The sequence below is a fragment of the Babylonia areolata genome, chromosome 21 (assembly GCF_041734735.1).
Source record: "Babylonia areolata isolate BAREFJ2019XMU chromosome 21, ASM4173473v1, whole genome shotgun sequence".
NCBI classification, from domain to species: Eukaryota; Metazoa; Mollusca; class Gastropoda; order Neogastropoda; family Buccinidae; genus Babylonia; species Babylonia areolata.
The window spans coordinates 2,983,870-3,005,257 of NC_134896.1; the positions used below are offsets into that span (position 1 = coordinate 2,983,870).

At 39.0% G+C, this 21,388-nt stretch overlaps 1 protein-coding gene across 2 annotated transcripts in view; it reads left to right on the forward strand.

Annotated features, from left to right (window-relative positions):
• LOC143296269 (uncharacterized) overlaps positions 1-21,388 on the forward strand; it is a 44,031-nt gene that overhangs the window by 17,853 nt on the left and 4,790 nt on the right. The window contains exons 2-3 of one of the 2 annotated variants that reach the window (XM_076608105.1): positions 15,851-16,669; positions 18,094-18,230. In XM_076608105.1, the coding sequence (XP_076464220.1) occupies positions 15,887-16,669; positions 18,094-18,230 (920 nt within the window). In that variant the 5' untranslated portion in view covers positions 15,851-15,886. The remainder of the gene's footprint in view (positions 1-15,850; positions 16,670-18,093; positions 18,231-21,388) is intronic. The other variant, XM_076608107.1, reaches the window with a different exon arrangement.

A 21,388-nucleotide genomic window follows, 5' to 3' on the forward strand; every position in this document is an offset into this window, starting at 1 on the left:
GTTCAATCCACCTTTTAACTTGAGAACTGTGTGTGTGTGTGTGTGTGTGTGTGTGTGTGTGTGTGTGTGTGTGTGTGTGTGTGTGCGTGTGCGTGCGCGCGCGTGTGCGCACACTCATGTGAGACGTGTGAAAGTCCGTGCATGACAGGTTGTACCTTGTTCTAGTTGTCTCTCTCTCCGTGTGTGTGTGTGTGTGTGTGTGTGTGTGTGTGTGTGTGTGTGTGTGTGTGTGTGTGTGTGTGTGTGTGTGTTTACTGAGCTTAAAAACGTGCCATTTGGTTATTATGAATGTGCAATATGCAGAATGAATGTACAGTGGAATATGTCTTATGCTAACATCCATATTTTAAATATATTTCTGTTAATAATTACGATGTAATAATTAATTGCAATGTTTTAAAAGCGAATATGTGAAATGCTTTTATTTGAGAACATATGTTTATTACTCTTGTTTAATCAAGTAAACCACGTGTGTGGGGTGGGTGGCTGCGGGTGTGTGCTGATTATCTGGTTGTGGTTTTCCGCAATTTATCTTTATTCTTATCTTATCTGTCTATTATGATCAATGTGCAATATAGTAGGCTATGCTTATAATCATAGTCAAAGTAATGTTTCTTTATTCTTTCTGTTTTTACATTAAGAATACCAGTTATTACCTGCAGTGTGTGGATGTATGTATGAAACGGTGTAATTGATATTTTTTACATTTGTGTCTTCGTAATATTCGTAAAAGCTGTTGTTGACTTTTACAGTTATGGTCCCCATGTTGTTTACTTGTCTATGTTGTGATAATGCACCTGACCAGATTTCTCCAGTTGGTGATAATAAAGTTATTCTTATTCTTATTCTCTTAACTTAAAAGCTTTATATAAGTAAAATGCGAGATTTCTTATAACACCGTCTCAGATGATGCCATCAATAGACAAAATTTAAACAAAAAAGGGTGTTCATAATATTTCTCTGAAATAAATTTTACACGAATATTATGCAATACATGACACTTCAGAACAAAATGCACTTCATCTTCAGTTGACTCTTTGCAAAAAGGGCACAGGTTCTCTAAATGATTAACATTTTTATAGCGATACCTGTGCAAATTGTTTCGGAAATGCCAAATCTAAATCGTGTTAATATGAATCGTAAGTATCTGTCAATATTAAGCAAAAGATAATTTTAACTAAATGTGTAGTAGTATAAGCTCTATAGGAACAGAATCGATCACTGGATTGGACATGACTTTCCAGTTTTGTCACCTACAGTCTATTGAACATTGACGAACAGATTTCAAAAACATATTCTCATTACCGACTCCTTGATATTCCCATACATATCCAAATCCCAATTCACATAGGCAAGTTCGTATATTTGAAGCCCGGTTTCTTTTTCCTCTAAAATCTGAATCATACAACATATTATAGGATTTCCATGGTAGTCTGTCTTCGTTCATTTTTAATAGCTTCAACCAGTATCGAACACATCTCACAGCAGAATTTATATTTATTGGATATCTATTCGTCTCACCATGTACTAAATCGTTTGGTGTTCTCATTTCAACTCCTCGAAACCTTTTAAGTCCAAATAAATGAACAGATTCACATTGTGAAGTAGCATTCTTATCTAAGCCCCATAATTCTGAGCCATATTGTACTGTGGGTTGTATCTGGGTATCGAAAATCTTAATAAAGATATCCAGAGAATTGTTGTTCAGAACAAATAATTTCTTCATAACATGTAACAATGCATTTTTTGCCATGCTTGAAAGATCCCTACATGCAGCTACAAAACCAAAACATGTAGAAAAATCAATTCCAAGATATTTGTAAGCATTAACAATTGGCATGGCAGCACCATCATACACCCGCCTTTCTCTTGCTGCCAAATAACCACCTTTCCTGAAAACAATTATATTACTTTTATCCAAATTAACTTTTAATTGCAAGTTAGTAGCTGAATTTTTCAGGTTATTCAGTTGCGTCTGTAGACCAATAGCTGTTTCTGAGAGCAAGACAATATCATCAGCAAGTAATAATATAAATAGTTCTATAAAATCAGTTGTAAATCTCGCACCATGTCTTCCCCGGTCAATTACTTCTAATGCTAATTCATTAATGAACAAGGAAAAATAAAACAGGACTACAAACATCTCCCTGTCTTACCCCCCTTGTACAATTTCTATAATCAGTAAGTCTGTTAGCACACCTAATTCTTGTTTTCACGACGCTGTAATAACTTAATACATTTGAAAAGCTTCCCTGTTATGCCATGTTTTGTCAGAATAGGCCATAGTAAATTTCTGTTAATAGAATCAAACGCCTTTTCAAAATCAATAAACGCTACATAAAGTTTACGATTAAGGGAAAACTGTTACTGAATAAGAGCCATAAGAGTAAACATGTGATCAGTTGTTGAATATCCTCTTTTAAACCCAGCTTGTTGTTCACCTGTTATGTTGTTATGTTCTACGTACTCCTGAAACCTATGGTTGATAACTGTACTACTGATATCAGACAATGAAATTCCTCTATAGTTATTAGTATTATTTTTGTCACCTTTCTTATGAAGCGGTAAAGTAATAGATTCACACCAAATTTCAGGAAAAAAACCCTTATCAAATAAAGCATTGAATAATTTTGTCAAAAAAACTACAAATTGTTCACAGGATTTCAAAAATTCCCCAGTTATGCCATCAGGACCTGCAGCTTTATGATACTTTAATTTTCCAAGTGCAATCAAAACTTCTTCTTTAGAAATTGGTCGATTAATAAATTCATTTTCCACTTCTGGTTGACTACGATCATCACTGCTGTTGTGAGCTGAATCTATATCCAGTAAGCTTTTGAAATGGTTAAACCAACTATCAACGGATATATCATTCTTTGGTTGCCTCCTTTTGGATGAAATTTTATTCATACATTCACAAAATTCCTTTTGATCTTTGACAGATGCTATCAAGTTATCCAACAAACACTTGTTATAAATTCTTTTCTAATTATTACAAAGATTTTTATATTCTTTCCTCGCCCTTACAAACATAATATTATCATTTTTCTCTGAAGTTCTACGAAACGTTCTCAGTAACCTGCGAAGTTTTCTCCTATAACATCTACATTCCTCATCAAACCATCCCTCTTGTTGTTTATTACGATCCACGCTAATACTTTTCTTCACAGAAGCTGCACATTCCCGGATACAGTCATTGAACAATTCTAAGGCTTCATTTACATTTACATCAATGAGATCGAGAGCCATTTTCAGTTTATCATTAATTACTTTTTCATCCAGTTTACCATAAAATTCTCGGCTACATTGATCGTTCCGCACATACTTTTCTATCACTAATATGGTATTACAATTATTATTTTTGAATGAGTTAACATTGGAAAAAGGGTTACGGTACTCAGGGGAAAATGATCAGAATTAGTTCGATCACCAATACACAGTTCACATACATCACAAACCATTTCATAAAAATCATTTGACAAAATAAAATAATCATTAACACTGCTATCATTTTCACCTGTATATGTATAGTGACCTGGTCACTGTTACATGCTCCATTCAGTATTTTCAGACCCAATGCAGTGCACATGTTTAGCATTAATTTACCATAAGAATTTACGTGTGTGTCCTGAGAGCAACGATTACAATTCACTGAACAACTTTTGTAATGAGAAGGTTCAATATTGTCATTTAATGGTTTTGAAGGAGAAATATTTGAGATACGACTGTTAAGATCACCACATAACATTATATAGACATCATTATGTTCTAACATCAGATCAGTCAGACATTCTTCAAGAACAGGAATACCATTATCATGATCAAAAAAGCATAGAAAGGAGAACCTTCTGGTGGTACATAAGAACATATGTAAAAAAACAACAAAACAACGTCTTTCAAGCATCCAAACAACTGCTTATCAATAATGAATGCACATATATTTCCATATTTTATGTGTAATTTGCGATTGAAGAAACAAAACTCATTTCTCATCAAACATACTATACGACCTGATTTCCTCCCTTGCCTGGTGATTTTAATATCAGGTTTATTATACAATGTGAATCCAGGAAATAAATCAGTTTGACAATCTTCTTCAAATGTTTCGACAAAACATACAAAATCAAAGGACGACACATATGAAAAGAAGTTATTAAACATAAACTTAGAACGCAAACCATTGACGTTCCAAGAAAGAAAGGAAAATGATCCTGTGCCATTTACAGAAAGAGGACTCGAGAGTTCGGAAGACGGAAAAGAGTTATTTACAAAACGATTCGCGTTTTGACCCCCCTCCCCACCGGAACGCAACCTGTTATTCCTCCTCCGAGAAACCTCACACGAAGGTGAGTTAGCATTTTCCGTTCGCGCATCTCCACCCGAGCGTAAACTTTCATCAACTGAATCCCCACGTGCTTTACGTGCAGTAACCGGGGGTCTGTTTGAATGGACATGAGAATTTTTCTGTCGATCCTTCGTTTGTACCCCTCTCAAAAACAGCCGTTTCTGAACCATGACAAACGCAAGGCCGGCCAACATCCTATCTCATGTCCTTCAAGGAGCCTTGTGATTCCAGGAAGTACTTTTTCCCCTCAATGAACAGATGGTCACAGACCATATGGACACGCTTTCCCTCCGAGCCTTCTTCAAATGTACATTTACTTTTCGTCTTATCTCCCGAACCCTTTGGGAAAAATCCTAACCAGCGAAAACATTGGTTCTCCTCAGCTTCTGTTTGGCTTTCAAAATCTTTACAATCTTTACTTTCTGCTTATAAAATGAGCAGCATGCAATTATTGGGGAGTCTACCTTTGGATTCAGTCGGTGCACCCGTGTGTGTGTGTACGTGCGTGCGTGTGTGCGTATGTGTGTGTGTGTGTGTGTGTGTCACATCTCATGACAAATCAGTCATGCGTGCTTAACCCTCTCCTTGTTCACCCACCCCATCTAGCTAGAGAGCAGTGCGGGTTGTGCTGATTGCACGTAATTTTCGAGTGTCACTGAACTGAGATGAGCCTCTTCTTTGCTGGGCAGTGACAGGAATCGGGGCTTTTCGCCCGCGACTGTCATAAGAGGCAGTCGTGCCAGTCTTTGGTGTTTCAGGGCTGTTTGCCCGTCTTGACGCTCGTCAGTGGGGATCAGTTTCCTCCGAGTGGTTGTGAGCTCTTCGTCCTCGGTGTTCTGTGTTCTTCCAGCCTTGTGGTAATAGTACTTATTCTGGAAGCATTCCCACTTCCCTGTCCATCCACCGACTTCCCTGCCCTTCCACTGGGCATCCATTGTCTCCCCTTGACCTGCCTTTGACCTCCCTGGGTTTGGCGTCGTTGGTTGCCACCGCCTTCTACTCTCCTCCACCGCCAGTGTCCGCTGACCTGGCTGAGTCCCTGCAAGAGGTTCTACGTTTGACCTAGTCTTCGTCGTCGTCACTTCTTCGTCGCCACCGTCTCATACTCGACTTCATCGTCGTCGTACGTGGTTCAGTCCAGGCTTGTCTCCGTCTTCAGCTCACCTTCATCGTACTTCAGTTCTGTTCCAGTCTCGTCTCCATCTCCTTCCCACTTCATCGTCCTCGTATGGTGCTTTAGTGCCTCCATCGTCACCAACGTAGTGTCTGTGTTTCACCTACACCGCTTTTCCCCTCAGGAAGTTTGATTTATTTTGTTACTCGGGACACTATCTACCTCCACTTGGAGGAAAGTGATCAGTTATTTTTCTGGCGCCTCTTGTCATGTCATACATTGATTTATTGATGTATACTTCAGTGTTGTACTTGGTTGTTTTGTTTGATCTTCGAGATTATCTCTGTATTTAAAAATAATAATAATAATGTGCTGAATATATATATATATGTATATAAACCTTTATTCTGTTATAGTCTGTGTTTGTGTTGCCGGGGTGTTAGTGCTGGGTTGGGTGGAGGGTTTCTTGTCCGCTCTCTTATAGGGCGTGACTGTGCGCGCGCGCGTGTGTGTGTGCGTGCGTGTGGGTGTGGGTGTGCACGCGCGCGTGTATGTGAATGTGCGGGCGTGTGTGCTTCTTGTGCCAAGTTATAAATGTAAAAAAAAAACACTGTTCGAAAGCGTGGTTCGTTCTGTTCCAAGTGAGACGGGAGCAGACAGGGGGATATAGGATCGACTGATGCACACACTCACTTGCACTCTCTCTCTCTCTCTCTCTCCTCACACCAATAGCAGGGCCACATGGAGTAACCTTTTATAGTGTTTATTTTTACAATACACCACACACACTAAGCAGTTCACTATACTTAGCAAAAGCAACACACAGCCTACATAAAGCACTTCACCCTACACTTAAAGAACTTCCTAAAAGCAGCACACTGTAAAAAGTTCGCACTATGCCTAAAGTAGCATCTACAAGCAGCACACAGCCCAACAAGGATTTCCCTGCATTTCACATCACCAATCTGTCAGTCAGCTTGTGTCAGTGTTCAGTTCTTCTGGGAGACCGCTATGAATTTACTATGTACACTGGTTTTATTCCCTTCCCACGACATACTGTGCATACTAATGCAAGCTGCAACATTCACTCCCCCAATTAATTATGCTGAAGTAAGTAATCTTGGCTTGTCCTAGTGACGCTATGTGAACGACTGACAGATTCACTGCTTAATCCCGATTCGTTCAGTTCAAGACATGTTTCTTTTCATATTCTGTGACGACAAGTTCACCAGTTAACGTCACAGACAGATTGGGGAGACAAGACGATACAACTCTCTGCATGTTGCATGAGCCGGCATGATCGAAGTTCACATCAGCTTAAGTTCTCCCTGGCTTACATTCCGAAGTCCCGCCATCTACCTCAGCTGTCTGTGAAAAGGGGAGATGGGGAATGACTTGAAAGACAGGCTGCCACACGGAGAAACATTCCCGCATTTGCACAAGTTGTGCCTGTCGCACGTGAACATGCCGTGCCGGCTGGCTGGTAATGCCATCACACAGCAAGTGACAAAGTTGGTAATATATATAAGGTGTGGTATTAATGGTAAAATATTGCAAGTTATTATAAATATGATAAGGACAAAACTGAGGTTGTAAGTGACTTCCAGTATTTGGGATTAAAGTTAAATTATAATAATAAAATGCATGTTGTTCAGCGAGACTTTTATGATCGTGCTTCAAGAGCAGCATTTGCATTACTGAGGAAAACTAGCCGACTTAATCTTCCTGTCGATTTAATTTTTGATTTATTTGATAAGACAGTTCTTCCTATACTTACATATGGTTGTGAAATTTGGGGTTTTGTTATTTCTGAAATCGTGGAAAAATTGCAATTAAAATTTTATAAACAAGTTCTAAAACTAAGACAATCCACCCCGTCATTGATGGTTTTTGGTGAAACTGGTAAATTTCCTGTGTCTGTCTCTGTTAGATCCAGAATGCTAGTGTTTTGGTTTAGGCTTATTACAAACCAAAGAACGTCTAAACTGTCCTCGGTTGTTTATAGATCTCTTTAATCTATATGTGGCAGTGTGAGCCAAAAACAAACAAAAACAAAAAAAACACACAAAAAAAAGAAATAAAATAAGTCAATAAATATAAAAAATAAAAAGATTAAATTGCGAATTAAAAAAAGAAGAAGAAAATAAGTATTTAATAAATAAATAAATAAAACCCAGGGGTTATTTCCCTTAGAAAATATTAGCTGCTCACATTAGATTTATAATTTGCAGGATCCCACTGCACCCACAACTCGCTCACTTGACTACGAGTAATACAGAACACACAGATACGACAAACAACAATATCAACACCCAGTCATACAGTCTTAATCAGGACACCATACAAAAATTTACAAAACAAATATACAGCCTCACTAACAATACACAAATTATAACAGACTGCTTTATCATATTCAAACAACCATTTATTAATCAAGGAGTATTTTAGAAGGGGCTTATGGTGTGGACAATGGGTAAACAAACAAAAAAAAAAAAACACACACAAGAAAACACAACCATGCACCTCTGACTTCTCCCACAATTATTTCACAAACAAAAACTACAACCCCAAAAAACTCAAATTTTCCTGTCCTCCTGTTAACAAATCCCAGTCCCAAAATTTGGCAAATCCTAATCTTAACCCCTTACTAAACCCAAATTTTGCTATTCCTAATCATAATCCCTCTAAAAAAACAAAAACAAAAACAACAACAACAACAAAAAAACAAAAACAAAAAAACACACAGCTGCCGCGCCTCTGCACACAAAGCAAACCGTTACATATCAGCCAACGGCAATTTTCAACAAAACAATCTAACATACATCAGAACCACAGCAGCTTATCTCAATTCTCATTATATAAAAGAGAGAATCAGCTGTCACTCCTGGGTTGCAACAATTAAATCATGCCATTTAGAGCATAAACTATCTCTAAGGTAATCACAAAACACACCCTTCAAAACACTGTGGAACACACACACACAAAACCCTTATTATTTTCTTTGGTAACATCTTATAAATCTAAAAATATAAGACTGCAACAACCAGTCCCAGAGATCTCTTAGCACATTTCAAAAATAAGATCCAAACTTGGATGCCCAAAGTGGCAAATCAAACGTCAGTGTCAACCACAATAACACCCCAGCATGCGCCTGACAGTATTATTAAAACACTAACAATATTGTTTGTCGCACCAATAGCCAACAGTGACTCCTGCGACATCTGAACTCAGATCAATTCTCTTCTTTCTCAAATCCACGTTCCACTCCCGCGTTTTTTATTTCATAAAACCTAGAGAAAATGTTAACTAAATCTACTCAATTTGACGTCATCCTTTTTATAATTCTACAGACAAACAAAATAGTATCTTTCATCTATTTCTAGCAACTATCATTTATGCATTTTTAATCATTTTATACAGAAAATTTGCCTTTAAAACAACAGGCTAAACTACTACAGGGTGCAGAACATGGCGGCTTCTTGGCGTCTTTGTAAAAACTAAAATCGGACTATTCACATCAAATTTAAAGTATAATCCATAAAATTATTCAAAAACAGAAATAATCCTAAAAATAAAATTAAAATACTCATCAATACTACAAATATTCTTGGTTAATAAATTAAAAAGAAAAGCATTAATAATTAAAAAAAAATTAACTTCCAAATCTTTTTACCTCAATAATTTACAACACAACAAAACAGGAGGTAATCGGAACTTCAGTCCACACTACCACATATACAATGATAACGTACATCAGAACCAATACTTGAAAAGTATCCATACTGTACTGAATGAAATTGGATTAAGTTGTTTCTGGTTGAACCAACACAATTTTGATGTAAGCTTACATCCTGCATGGTTCAAAGAGAAAGTTAAACGTTGTTTAAAAGTTAAGTTTTTGCAAGATTGGTATAGACATGTTGATAACGATACTATGTATATTAATTACAGGATGTTTAAACCAAACTTTGGCCAAGATGCTTATTTTACAGTGCTACCAAATAATTTTGTAATTGATTTAGTTAAGTTTAGAACAACTAATAATCCTTTGCCTGTTAATAGACTGGGTTTTGACAGTGTACCCAGAAATGAAAGAATCTGTGATAAATGTTCCACAAACGACATTGCTGATGAGTTTCACTATTTGTTTGTGTGCTCATTTTTTGAAAGTATCAGACAAAAATGTTTTTTAGGTATTATAGAATCCGCCCAAACACCATTAAATTCCACCAATTATTTTCTGAAAAAAAGAAAAAAAGAGTAGTTAAAACTGAAATCCTTGGTTTCTGCTATTCGCAGCTCTCTTTATTTACGTTTTGTCTATTGATACGCTTTTTTTTCCAATTGATTTTTTTGCTGTTTTTTGTATGTTTGTTTGTATTATGAGTGAAACAGTACTTGTCAATGTGTAGGTAGCGGCAGCCCCCATGGCCGATGCCGGGAAACCTATGAAAAAATTGACTAATTTTGAAGTGCATTTTCTTAAATTTGATTTCATTTTGTGAAAAACTATCCAACTGAAATAATTATTTATCATCCATATTTTTTTTATTTTTTTTTATTATTGTGTTTGCTTTATACAATGCGTAATGAGTTCGCGGATGGAAGAAAAAGAAGTGTACTGTAACGCGAAATAGCGATCCTTGTTCAATGGCGGCCGGCGTCTTTCTGAGCGCGACACAGTTAGTTTCAACCACATAGTGGAAAAAATCGCATCCGTTGTTTTCCATTCATTGGTTACTGTTCGAAAAACTGGGAGCCGTGAAAGGCGAAAGTTCAAGGAGAACTTTCGTGTGTTTTTTTCCAAGCCTTGGGCGAAGTAGGGTAGTTAGATCTGAGCGCAAAGTTACGGGGATTTTTCGGCTATCTTTCAACGCCTCGCGCAGTTCGAAAATGAAATCTGACCCTACGCGATACTGTATGACCGGTAAAGAGCATTTTCTACTGATTTCAATGGTATCCGAAACTAAGATTTTTGATCCATGGTCAATTTGCTCAAGCGATTCAAAAGCAGGTACCCCTCTTCGTCAGTTGCGTCGGCCCAATCAACATTCGACACAGGAGAGCGGCACTTCATCTAACACAAAAATGGCATTGTTTCTCCAGAAAATCTTAAGTTTCATCGGTAAGTTTTATAATATTTTTGAAAACAAATGTCATTAGCACTTTCATGCACAATATTGAGCTGAAATTCTTTGAATCAGGATTTTGATCGATGTCAGTAACTGAGCAGCTTGGATCTATTTCATCAGTGTTTTCGTAACGTGACACCGTGTTTCAATCGGAACACGATTTATCTTTTTCTGAGTAAAGCACACAAAAACTATTGATACAGAATGAAAAATGGACATGTTAAAACAGAGCCCATGAATTCCAATTACTAATATTTGATTGATTTTTGCTTTAGTAAGCAAATTATTACCTGGGTCTAAAACCGGAAGTGCTCGGGACAGCATTAGCGTCGTCTGCTACAGACTCGGTGAGTGTTAAATAAGTGAGTAAAAAAAATTGTTATGTGGTTTCTTTTTCCATAAGATGAGCATTTCATTCAACATCACACAAAAGTCTGATAGTCTGATATTCTAGTTGCTTTCTGCTTCGATAGCAGTGAAACTTTATATTAATATATACAGACAGATAGTTATTATGCTCTCACATTCCAAAAAGAACAAGAACACCAATTCATACTAACCCCCTCCCCCCCCCCCCAATCCCCCCCCCCTCCTCTGCAAACTTCACTTTAATAATTTGCTGAAAGTTGTATAATCATTCCCCTCACTTGTCTCTGAGTATCATCCACCAATGGTAAGTAGAGGGGAGGGGGTTGTCATTGGTTGTGGCAAACTTGGCACTGAGCCAAATCACTGACCACTTGCTCCGGCTTAGAATCCCTGACTGCTGACCCACCACCTCCTCCCTCCAGTCATCCCCTCCCCCATTTCTTTCCTGTCAGTGGAGTAGGTGTGTGTGTGTGAGTGAGAGAGAGAGAGAGAGAGAGAGAGCAAGTTTGCATTTGCACATGTATGCTTGTGAGTATGTGTATGTATGTCTGAGTATGAAAAAAGTGTAATGTGAAGAGGTAATTTGAACAGTGCAGTCAACATCCTGTTTCTTAAAAAAAATTAACACCAATTGTTAACAAAGTAAAATTAGTAGAAAGAAAATCAGTACAATAATACCCATAGCCTAAGCTGCACATCAGGTTAAGTCAAACTATATAACACTATCTGTGATCCAGCGATTAAGAGTATAACGTGTGTGTGTGTGTGTTCATGTAACCAATGATATGCTATGCATCTCGACTGCATGAAACAGGAAACAAAGAGATAATTCATGAAATGATAAAATGCAAAATACCATGCACATATTGTGAATGAAATATTCACTTTGATATATATATATATATATATATATATATATATATATATCTAAGACATGCATTCTCACATACACACACAAATAAAGGTGAGTACACAAAATATATATATCAAAGAATAAGATACTAAGTATGATGTGCATATTAACAATAAGATATTCAATATTTAGTAATCATATATACCCAAGACATTTAGTAATACATTCATCTCAATCATGAAATGTAGTACCCTGAAGTGGAAATATTTGAGTAAATAATCACATGCAACAAACACACATAAGTTGAACAGTACATGTAGATGGCAAAGCTCTTGTCAGCAACTGGAAAGGACAGACCCCCAAAACTTCAGCCTCAGTTGCCAAAGCATAAGGTATTGCTGCAATTTGAGTTATTGTGTGAAAGGAAAATGCAGCCAAATAGTCCAGTGCAGTGAATTTTGTGTTGCTGTTGAATGCATACTTACCTGTCAGTATGCCATTTTATAATTCTGTTATCACAGTGTTTTCCTCCCACTCAAAACACACAGAAATTGACAAAATCCTAAACATATATTAAACTGAGAGCTCTATTTTTGGTTGTATGTTTTAAATTTAATATAACCTTTCTTCTTTCTTATGAGCTGATCTGTGTATCTAACATGTTGCAGAAAGGGCTGCTCATGGCAGGGCATGCAAGACCTATTCATTGATCCAAAAAGGACAGTATGAAGAGCTCAGGTAGCGAGCAGTATGTTATTGCTGATGCCAGGAAACCTGTGAGTGCCAAAAAAGATATTTTTTGGTGTGCATTTTCTCTCTTGTGAATCAAATGCCATTTTGTGAAGAAATAAAGATGCATCATCCACCTTTTATTTCTTATTTATTGTGGTTCTTCTACAATGAAATGCATGACTGGGTTCATGGATGGAAGAAAAAGCTAGAGAGCTGAAAGAAAACAGATTCATATACCTGTCATTTTTGCTAGCAACTTAAGTAATATTTGCTCCCTCTTGGGAACCTTTGCTGTGGAATGCCCCATCAACCTACCCATTCTGTACAATGCTCTCAAGTTGCATTTGTTTAAAAATTTGCAGTTATTTTGCAGAAGCTGATCAGCCAAGACCACTCGTAACTTATTGTGGCTGTAACTTCAATATTTTTTCAAAAACAAAAATTTTGAAGAAGTCTCATCCACAACGTGGACCCTTATTTATGAGGAAATCGAGTATCATTCCTTTTCTGCTAACTTTAGATGAAAGTTTTAAGATTGATTTTAATTTATTTTGAAAGCTGACATTTCACTTAATACACACACAAAATTTCCTGGTCCTACTTGTGACAGTTACTGAAGTATTCATCTTTGCAGCATGCTACCCCAATAAACAGTCTTTTTTCCGCTGGTCAAATTGAAGATTTTTCAAAGTTTGAGACTCTGATACTTAAAATTCAGTAAATTATCCTGCCTGAAAAAAATTCAGTGCACTTTTTGTGATGTATTCTGCAAGATATTTTATTATGAAATGCAGTTGTCTATTCTTTTCAGTGTTGTAGACCTTCAAAGTTGCTATTCTGTGCAGATTGACATGTCTTGATTTTCAATTTCCCCCTATTTTGACAGGCATATTTTCCAATTTCTTTGCTGCTGAAGTGTTATTTTTTTCTTGTGCAATATGCTATTATCATATGGTTTTTAGAAGTATATGAGTTTTCATAACAGTATCATCATGGACAGTACAGTATGACTGTGAAAATGTGAAAATATTAAGTACTAACAGCATGTACGCATCGTCACATCTTTAAAATGGAATATCTTCAGAACCAATCAAGATATTCACTTACTTTTTTTTTTGTTTTTCTTATATTGTCTTGTTGTTTGCCAAAAATCACATTTCAGTCATTGTAATGAATATTTAAATTTTCACTGCCGCCACCTACAATGTGTATATTAAGTGATTGAACGAATGAGCCTACTTCTTGTTTGTGACATCACTCTTTCTGTATTCATTGGATGTGTGTAGATGGTGAACGTGTGTAATGTTTCAATGCCCCCAGGGGCCACACGAAATAAACTCCTTGCCTTGCCTTGTCGACCAAGACAGAGGGGTGGGGGAGGGAGGAGGGGGCGGGGGGGATGAGGAGAGCAGGGGTTTGGGACAGCGTTGGCGCGAACTCTGTGTGTGTCTGTGTATGTGTGTAGAAATTACCGGATATTCCAACTGATTTCAGCTTGTATAACAGAAACCTGATCGTAGGCTATTTTTACGTCAATAAACGTTGCTAGGACACTTTTTCTGCGGGCAAACTGACGTTTTATTTGAATTGTAATCTTTACTAGGTGTTCAACCGTTGATCTTCCTTTTCTAAAGCCAGCCTGGTTCACTGGAACGATATTGTATTTTTCACAGTAAGTTAACGTAAACTCAACAGGACTATTTTTTCCATTAATTTACTGACATGCTATTTTTTTTATATTAAGTTTAGGTTTTCCTGCTTTTAAAACTGGTACAACTATTGATGTTTTCCATATCTGTGGTACAGTTCCAGATACCCAACATTTCTGATATATTTTGTGTAGGAAAACGATACATTTTTTCGGAATGCGTTTTAGCATTTCATTAGATAGTGCATCGATGCCAACTGAACTTTTTTTTTTTTTTATTGCTAAGTGAAGCTATAGCGGTTTGTATCTCCTCGTGTAATAGGAGAATTAGACCACAAGTCATTTCGAGGAATGGGATCACTGTATAAAGCACTATTTTCTTCTCTCTATCTATGTGTTTTACACGCCTTCGTATTTGCTATATTTGGCAAACATTTTAACAAAGATTTCTGCCTTTTCCCGATCTGATAGAAACTTGTTTTGTGAGTCGTTTGATATTGGGCAGCTTGATAACTTTATTCCATTTTTCATTTCTTTCATTTTTGTTCAAACTTTATTAAAGTCTTTATGATCTGAAATTTCTTGTGAACAAAATGATGACCAATGATCTTTTTTAGTCTGTGCTACTGTCATATTACTATGAGTGTTTGCTTTCTTCATTTCTTTGTGGTTTGGGGGGGCTCACTGTCCGCGAGGTAGTTCTTAAATGTTTCTTTCTTGTAATTAACTGCCTTTTCACATGCATCATTCCACCAGACATTGCCTGAACGGTCACCTGACTTCACAGCCTTTACTTTTAGGATCGACATAGCTGCTGATAACACAACTTCTGTAAAATTTGAATGCATTACATCTACACTCTCATTCTCAAGTTTTTGAGTCAGGTAGGTCAAACAGTATGACAATAAATAATATAGCTGCATTAGTTGGGTAAGTGCAAACAGTATGATAATAAACAATATGACTTTATCAGTGAGGTAGGTCAAAACAGTATCACAATAAATAATATGGCTGTATTAGTTGGGTAGGTGAAAACAGTATGACAATAGATAATGTGACTTATCAGTCAGGTAGGTGAAAATAGTATGACAATAAATAATATGACTGTATCAGTCAGGTAAGTGAAAACAGTATGACAATAAATAATATGACTCAATGAGGCAGATGTAAACAGCATGACAATAAATAATATGATTTTATCAGTCAGGTAGGTGAAAACAGTATGACAATAAATAATATGATTTTATCAGTCAGGTAGGTGAAAACAGTATGACAATAAATAATATGATTTTATCAGTCAGGTAAGTGAAAACAGTATGACAATAAACAATATGACTGTATCAGTCAGGTAGGTGAAAACAGTATGACAATAAACAATATGGCTGTATTGGTTGGGTAGGTGAAAACAGTATGACAATAAACAATATGACTGTTTTCATTGGGTAGGTGTAAACAGTATGACAATATCAGTCAGTATCATCATCATCACTATTCTTGTTGTTGTTGTTGTTGTTATTTAGAAACCCTTCATATGGTTCTCTGGTAATTCGTATTCCCTACACGCTGCTTATAGACCTGTGTGTGTGTGTGTGTGTGTGTGTGCGCGCGTGTGTATGTATACGCGGGGGCTCGTGTGTATGTATGTGTGTTTCGACAGTCAGCGGTCAGCACAACTTGTAGAGGGAGTGTCAAAATGGTACGAAGCCTGGGTTTGAACCGCGCGGCCTCCCGGATGTTGTTGATGGGGATGTTGGCCGTCCCTGTCGTGTGGCTGCTGTACAGGTACCTGCCCCTCGCTCGTTCCCCTCTCCCCACCCAGGACTTGCCGGCACTGAGAGCTGTCCCACTGGCGGGAGGACAGGCTGCTCCAGAGATCCACGTGCAAGAGCGGCAGGACCCAGTCCTTCCTCAGCAGCTGCCAGTGCTGACCTCCATGACTGCCCGGGGCTGGTCCCCCGTCATCTGTGACCGCAACAGACAGCTGCGCAAAGTGACCCTTCCTTCGCCTTTTGGTCAGATGAGTCTCTACGTCTATGACTCCTTCGAAGATGACAGCTTACTCAGCCAGGACTTCCTCAAGGGCAAGTACTTTGAGCGAAAGGAGATGGCTCAGTTCCTGAACCTGTCCCGGAACCTGCCCCTGATCGACCTGGGGGCCAACGTGGGGCTGGTGACAATGCAGGCCGCCCTGCAGGGCCGGCAGGTGGTGGCTGTGGAACCCATTCCGGGCAACGCCCTCAGGCTGTGCCGCTCCGTGCTGGACTCTGGCCACGCCCACCTGGTGCATGTGGCGCAGAACGCCGTGTCCTCCCAGGAGGGCAACGTCACCCTGGCGCTCACCGAGCCAGAGCGGAACCCTCGGACCCAGTACAAGGTGATGGAGCCCGCGGCCCAGGGCCGGGAGCACACAGTGGTCTACTCCATCCATGTGGACCGACTGCTGGACTGGCTGCCCTTCAAGAAAGCCGCTCTAAAGGTGGGTCATTTGCTGCGTCCTGTTGGGGTGCAACTCCCGTGTGGACCCCCTGCAGTGGTGTTGTGAGCTTTTACATGTATAATGACGTTTACACCGCCATTACAGTACTGCTTGTGCCATAGCTTTTGTCACCATCATGAAAGGACAGGATGGCAGCACTGTGGCCATTCATTTGGTGGATGTCTGTTGTTGCTCTGTGGCCATTCATTTAGTGAATGTCTGTTGTTGCTCTGTGGCCATTCATTTGGTGAATGTCTGTTGTTGCTCTGTGGCCATTCATTTGGTGGATGTCTGATGTCTATGTGGGTGTTAAAGGACTGGATGACAGCACTGTGGCCATTCATATGGTGAATGTCTGTTGTTGCTCTGTGGCCATTCATATGGTGAATGGAGACTAGGTGAATGGATACAAGGTGAGTGGGGACTAGGTAAATGGAGACTAGGTGAATGGGGACTAGGTGAATGGAGACTAGATGAATGGATACAAGGTGAGTGAGGACTAGTGAAAGCAGACTAGGTGAATGGGGACTAGGTGAATGGAGACTAGGTGAATGGGGACTAGGTGAATGGATACAAGGTGAGTGGGGACTAGTGAAAGCGGACTAGGTGAATGGGGACTAGGTGAGTGTGGACTAGGTGAATGGAGACTAGGTGAATGGGGACTAGGTGAATGGAGACTAGGTGAAAGTGGACTAGGTGAGTGTGGACTAGGTGAGTGGGGACAAGGTGAGTGGGGACTAGGTGAAAGCAGACTAGGTGAGTGGGGACTAGGTGAATGGGGACTAGGCGAGTGGGGACAAGGTGAATGGGGACAAGGTGAGTGGGGACTAGGTGAAAGCGGACTAGGTGAATGGGGACTAGGTGAGTGGGGACTAGTGAAAGTGGACTAGGTGAGTGGGGACTAGTGAAAGCGGACTAGGTGAATGGGACTAGGTGAGTGGGGACTAGTGAAAGTGGACTAGGTGAGTGGGGAGTAGTGAAAGTGGACTAGGTGAATGGGGACTAGGTGAATGGGGACTAGGTGAGTGGGGACAAGGTGAATGGGGACAAGGTGAGTGGGGACTAGGTGAAAGCGGACTAGGTGAATGGGGACTAGGTGAGTGGGGACTAGTGAAAGTGGACTAGGTGAGTGGGGACTAGTGAAAGCGGACTAGGTGAATGGGGACTAGGTGAGTGGGGACTAGGTGAATGGGGACTAGTGAAAGTGGACTAGGTGAGTGGGGACTAGTGAAAGCGGACCAGGTGAATGGGGACTAGGTGAGTGGGGACTAGTGAAAGCGGACTAGGTGAGTGGGGACTAGGTGAGTGGGAACTAGGTGAGTGAGGACTAGGTGAATGGAGACTAGCATGTAGGGACTAGTGAGTGGGGACTAGGTGAACAGGACTAGGTGAAATGTGTGAGGCCTGAGGTCACGTGGTTGCAGATTGATGTGGAGAGTTACGAGGGCCACGCCCTGGCCGGGGCGGAGCTGCTGTTCCAGAAAGTGGACATCCCCCTGGTGTGGATGGAATGGCAGCACGTCAAGTCCCTCAAAGACTATGGAGGACCCTTCATCATCAGGTGTGGATTCACTGATCATGGTCATCATCATTATCATTAGTCTCTGCCCTCAACATGGTCATGCCTTCATCATCAGCTCTGCGTGTGGGTGTCATTTAGCAAGGCCATTCAGGGGCAAATGACGCAGATTCTAAATAAATCGAACAAAATTGGATCAATTTAAGTCTGTCGCAGTAGTTATAACCGACAAAGACAATGCATATTCACACACACACACACACACACACACACACACACACACAGATGAAAAAAGAAAGACAAAGAGAGACAGAGAGAGAGAGATGGCTACAAACAAGAGAAACGTATCTGGCAACACGTTCACACACTAAAAGGGGGACCTGCTCAGTTTTCAAACAGGTCAGAATGTGTTCAGTCGTTGAATATTCATAACACACAGAGGGAAAAACGTGTTCAGTTGTTAAAATGTCCATAACACACAGGGCAAAATGTTTCAGTTGTGAAATATTTATAACGCCATTACTTCTTTACAATGTTTGGATTCTGAGGAATCCAACAATAGTTCGAATACTAGACTTTTTGACAGTCACTGAAACGAGGTGCATAAAACCAATTCAAATCATCGCCTTTAGAACTGAAGACAGACTCTGTTACAATCTTCTGTTTCCTTCTTCATGTTCGTGTAGGAACACCAGTTACCAGCAACAGTTCGAGAAAACGCCATACTAAAGACAAAGAATCTTTCTATCTGACAGTATAATTGAAATTCCATATATATATGTATATAATTGAAATTCCACACACACACACACACACACACACACACACATATATATATATATATATATATATATAAAGAGTTCCTTTTTCTTTTACCTCCATCAGTTTCATGCAGACACACATTCCTTAAACATTGTGACTGAAACAAGACTTGAAACATATATATTCAAAATCTGAAACAGAACTTTGAACATTACGTCTGAAAGAAGACTTTTAACACTGTCTCAAACAAGACTTTTAACATCGTGTCCGAATCGTCACTGAAACAAGACATTAACATATATATTGTCTGAACCAAGACTTTTCACATTGTGTCTGAACCAAGACTTTTAACATTGTGTCTGAATTGTCACTGAAACAAGACATTAACATATATATTGTGGCTGAACCAAGACTGTTAACATTGTGACTGAACCAAGACTGTTAACATTATGGCTGAAACAAAGCTGTTAACATTTTGGCTGAAACAAGGTTGTTCATGTGTGACTGAAACAAGGCTATTAACATTGTGGCTGAAACAAGGCCATTAACATTGTGGCTGAAACAAGGCTGTTAACATTGTGGCTGAAACAAGGCTGTTATCATTGTGGCTGAAACAAGGTTGTTAACATTGTGGCTGAAACAAGGTTGTTAACATTGTGGCTGAAACAAGGCTGTTAACATTGTGGCTGAAACAAGATGTTAACATTGTGGCTGAAACAAGTTTGTTCATGTGTGGCTGAAACAAGGCTGTTAACATTGTGGCTGAAACAAGGCCATTAACATTGTGGCTGAAACAAGTCTGCTAATATTGTGGCTGAAACAAGGTTGTTAACATTGTGGCTGAAACAAGGTTGTTCATGTGTGGCTGAAAAAAGGTTGTTAACATTGTGGCTGAAACAAGGCTGTTAACATTTGGCTGAAACAAGGCTGTTAAAATTGTGGCTGAAACAAGGCTGCTAACATTATGGCTGAAACAAAGTTGTTAAAAATGTGGCTGAAACAAGGTTGTTAAAATTGTGGCTGAAACAAGGCTGTTAACATTGTGGCTGAAACAAGGTTGTTAAAATTGTGGCTGAAACAAGGTTGTTAAAATTGTGGCTGAAACAAGGTTGTTATCACTGTGGCTGAAACAATGAGGTTGTTATCATTTGTGACTGAAATAAGGTTGTTAACATTGTGGCTGAAATAAGGTTGTTAACATTGTGGCTGAAACAAATTTGTTCATGTGTGGCTGAAACAAGGTTGTTAAAATTGTGGCTGAAACAAGGCTGTTAACATTTGGCTGAAACAAGGCTGAAACAAGGCTGTTAACATTTGGCTGAAACAAGGCTGTTAAAATTGTGGCTGAAACAAGGCTGTTAACATTGTGGCTGAAACAAGGTTGTTAAAATTGTGGCTGAAACAAGGCTGTTAACATTGTCGCTGAAACAAGCTTGTTAAAATTGTGGCTGAAACAAGGTTGTTAAAATTGTGGCTGAAACAAGGCTGTTAACATTGTGGCTGAAACAAGGTTGTTAAAATTGTGGCTGAAACAAGGTTGTTATCATTGTGGCTGAAACAATGAGGTTGTTAACATTGTGGCTGAAACAAGGTTGTTAACATTGTGTCTGGAACAAGGCTGTTAACATTTGGATGAAACAAGCTGTTAACATTGTGGCTGAAACAGGGTTGTTCATGTGTGGCTGAAACAAGGTTGTTATCATTGTGGCTGAAACAAGGTTGTTAACATTGTAGCTGAAACAAGCTGTTAACATTGTGGCTGAAACAAGGTTGTTATCATTGTGGCTGAAACAAAGTTGTTATCATTGTGGCTGAAACAAGCTGTTAACATTGTGGCTGAAACAGGGTTGTTCATGTGTGGCTGAAACAAGGTTGTTAACATTGTGGCTGAAACAAGCTGTTAACATTGAGGCTGAAACAAGCTGTTAATATTGTGGCTGAAACAAGGTTGTTAACATTGTGGCTGAAACAAGCTGTTAACATCGAGGCTGAAACAAGCTGCTAATATTGTGGCTTAAACAAGGTTGTTAACATTGTGGCTGAAACAAGCTGTTAACATTGAGGCTGAAACAAGCTGTTAATATTGTGGCTGAAACAAGGCTGTTAATATTGTGGCTGAAACAAGGTTGTTAACTTTGTGGCTGAAACAAGGCTGTTAATATTGTGGCTGAAACAAGGTTGTTAACATTGTGGCTGAAACAAGGTTGTTAACATTGTGGCTGAAACAAGTTTGTTCGTGTGTGGCTGAAACAAGCTGTTAACATTGTGACTGAAACAAGGCTGTTAATATTGTGGCTGAAACAAGGTTGTTAACTTTGTGGCTGAAACAAGGCTGTTAATATTGTGGCTGAAACAAGGTTGTTAACATTGTGGCTGAAACAAGTTTGTTCATGTGTGGCTGAAACAAGCTGTTAACATTGTGGCTGAAACAAGAGGTT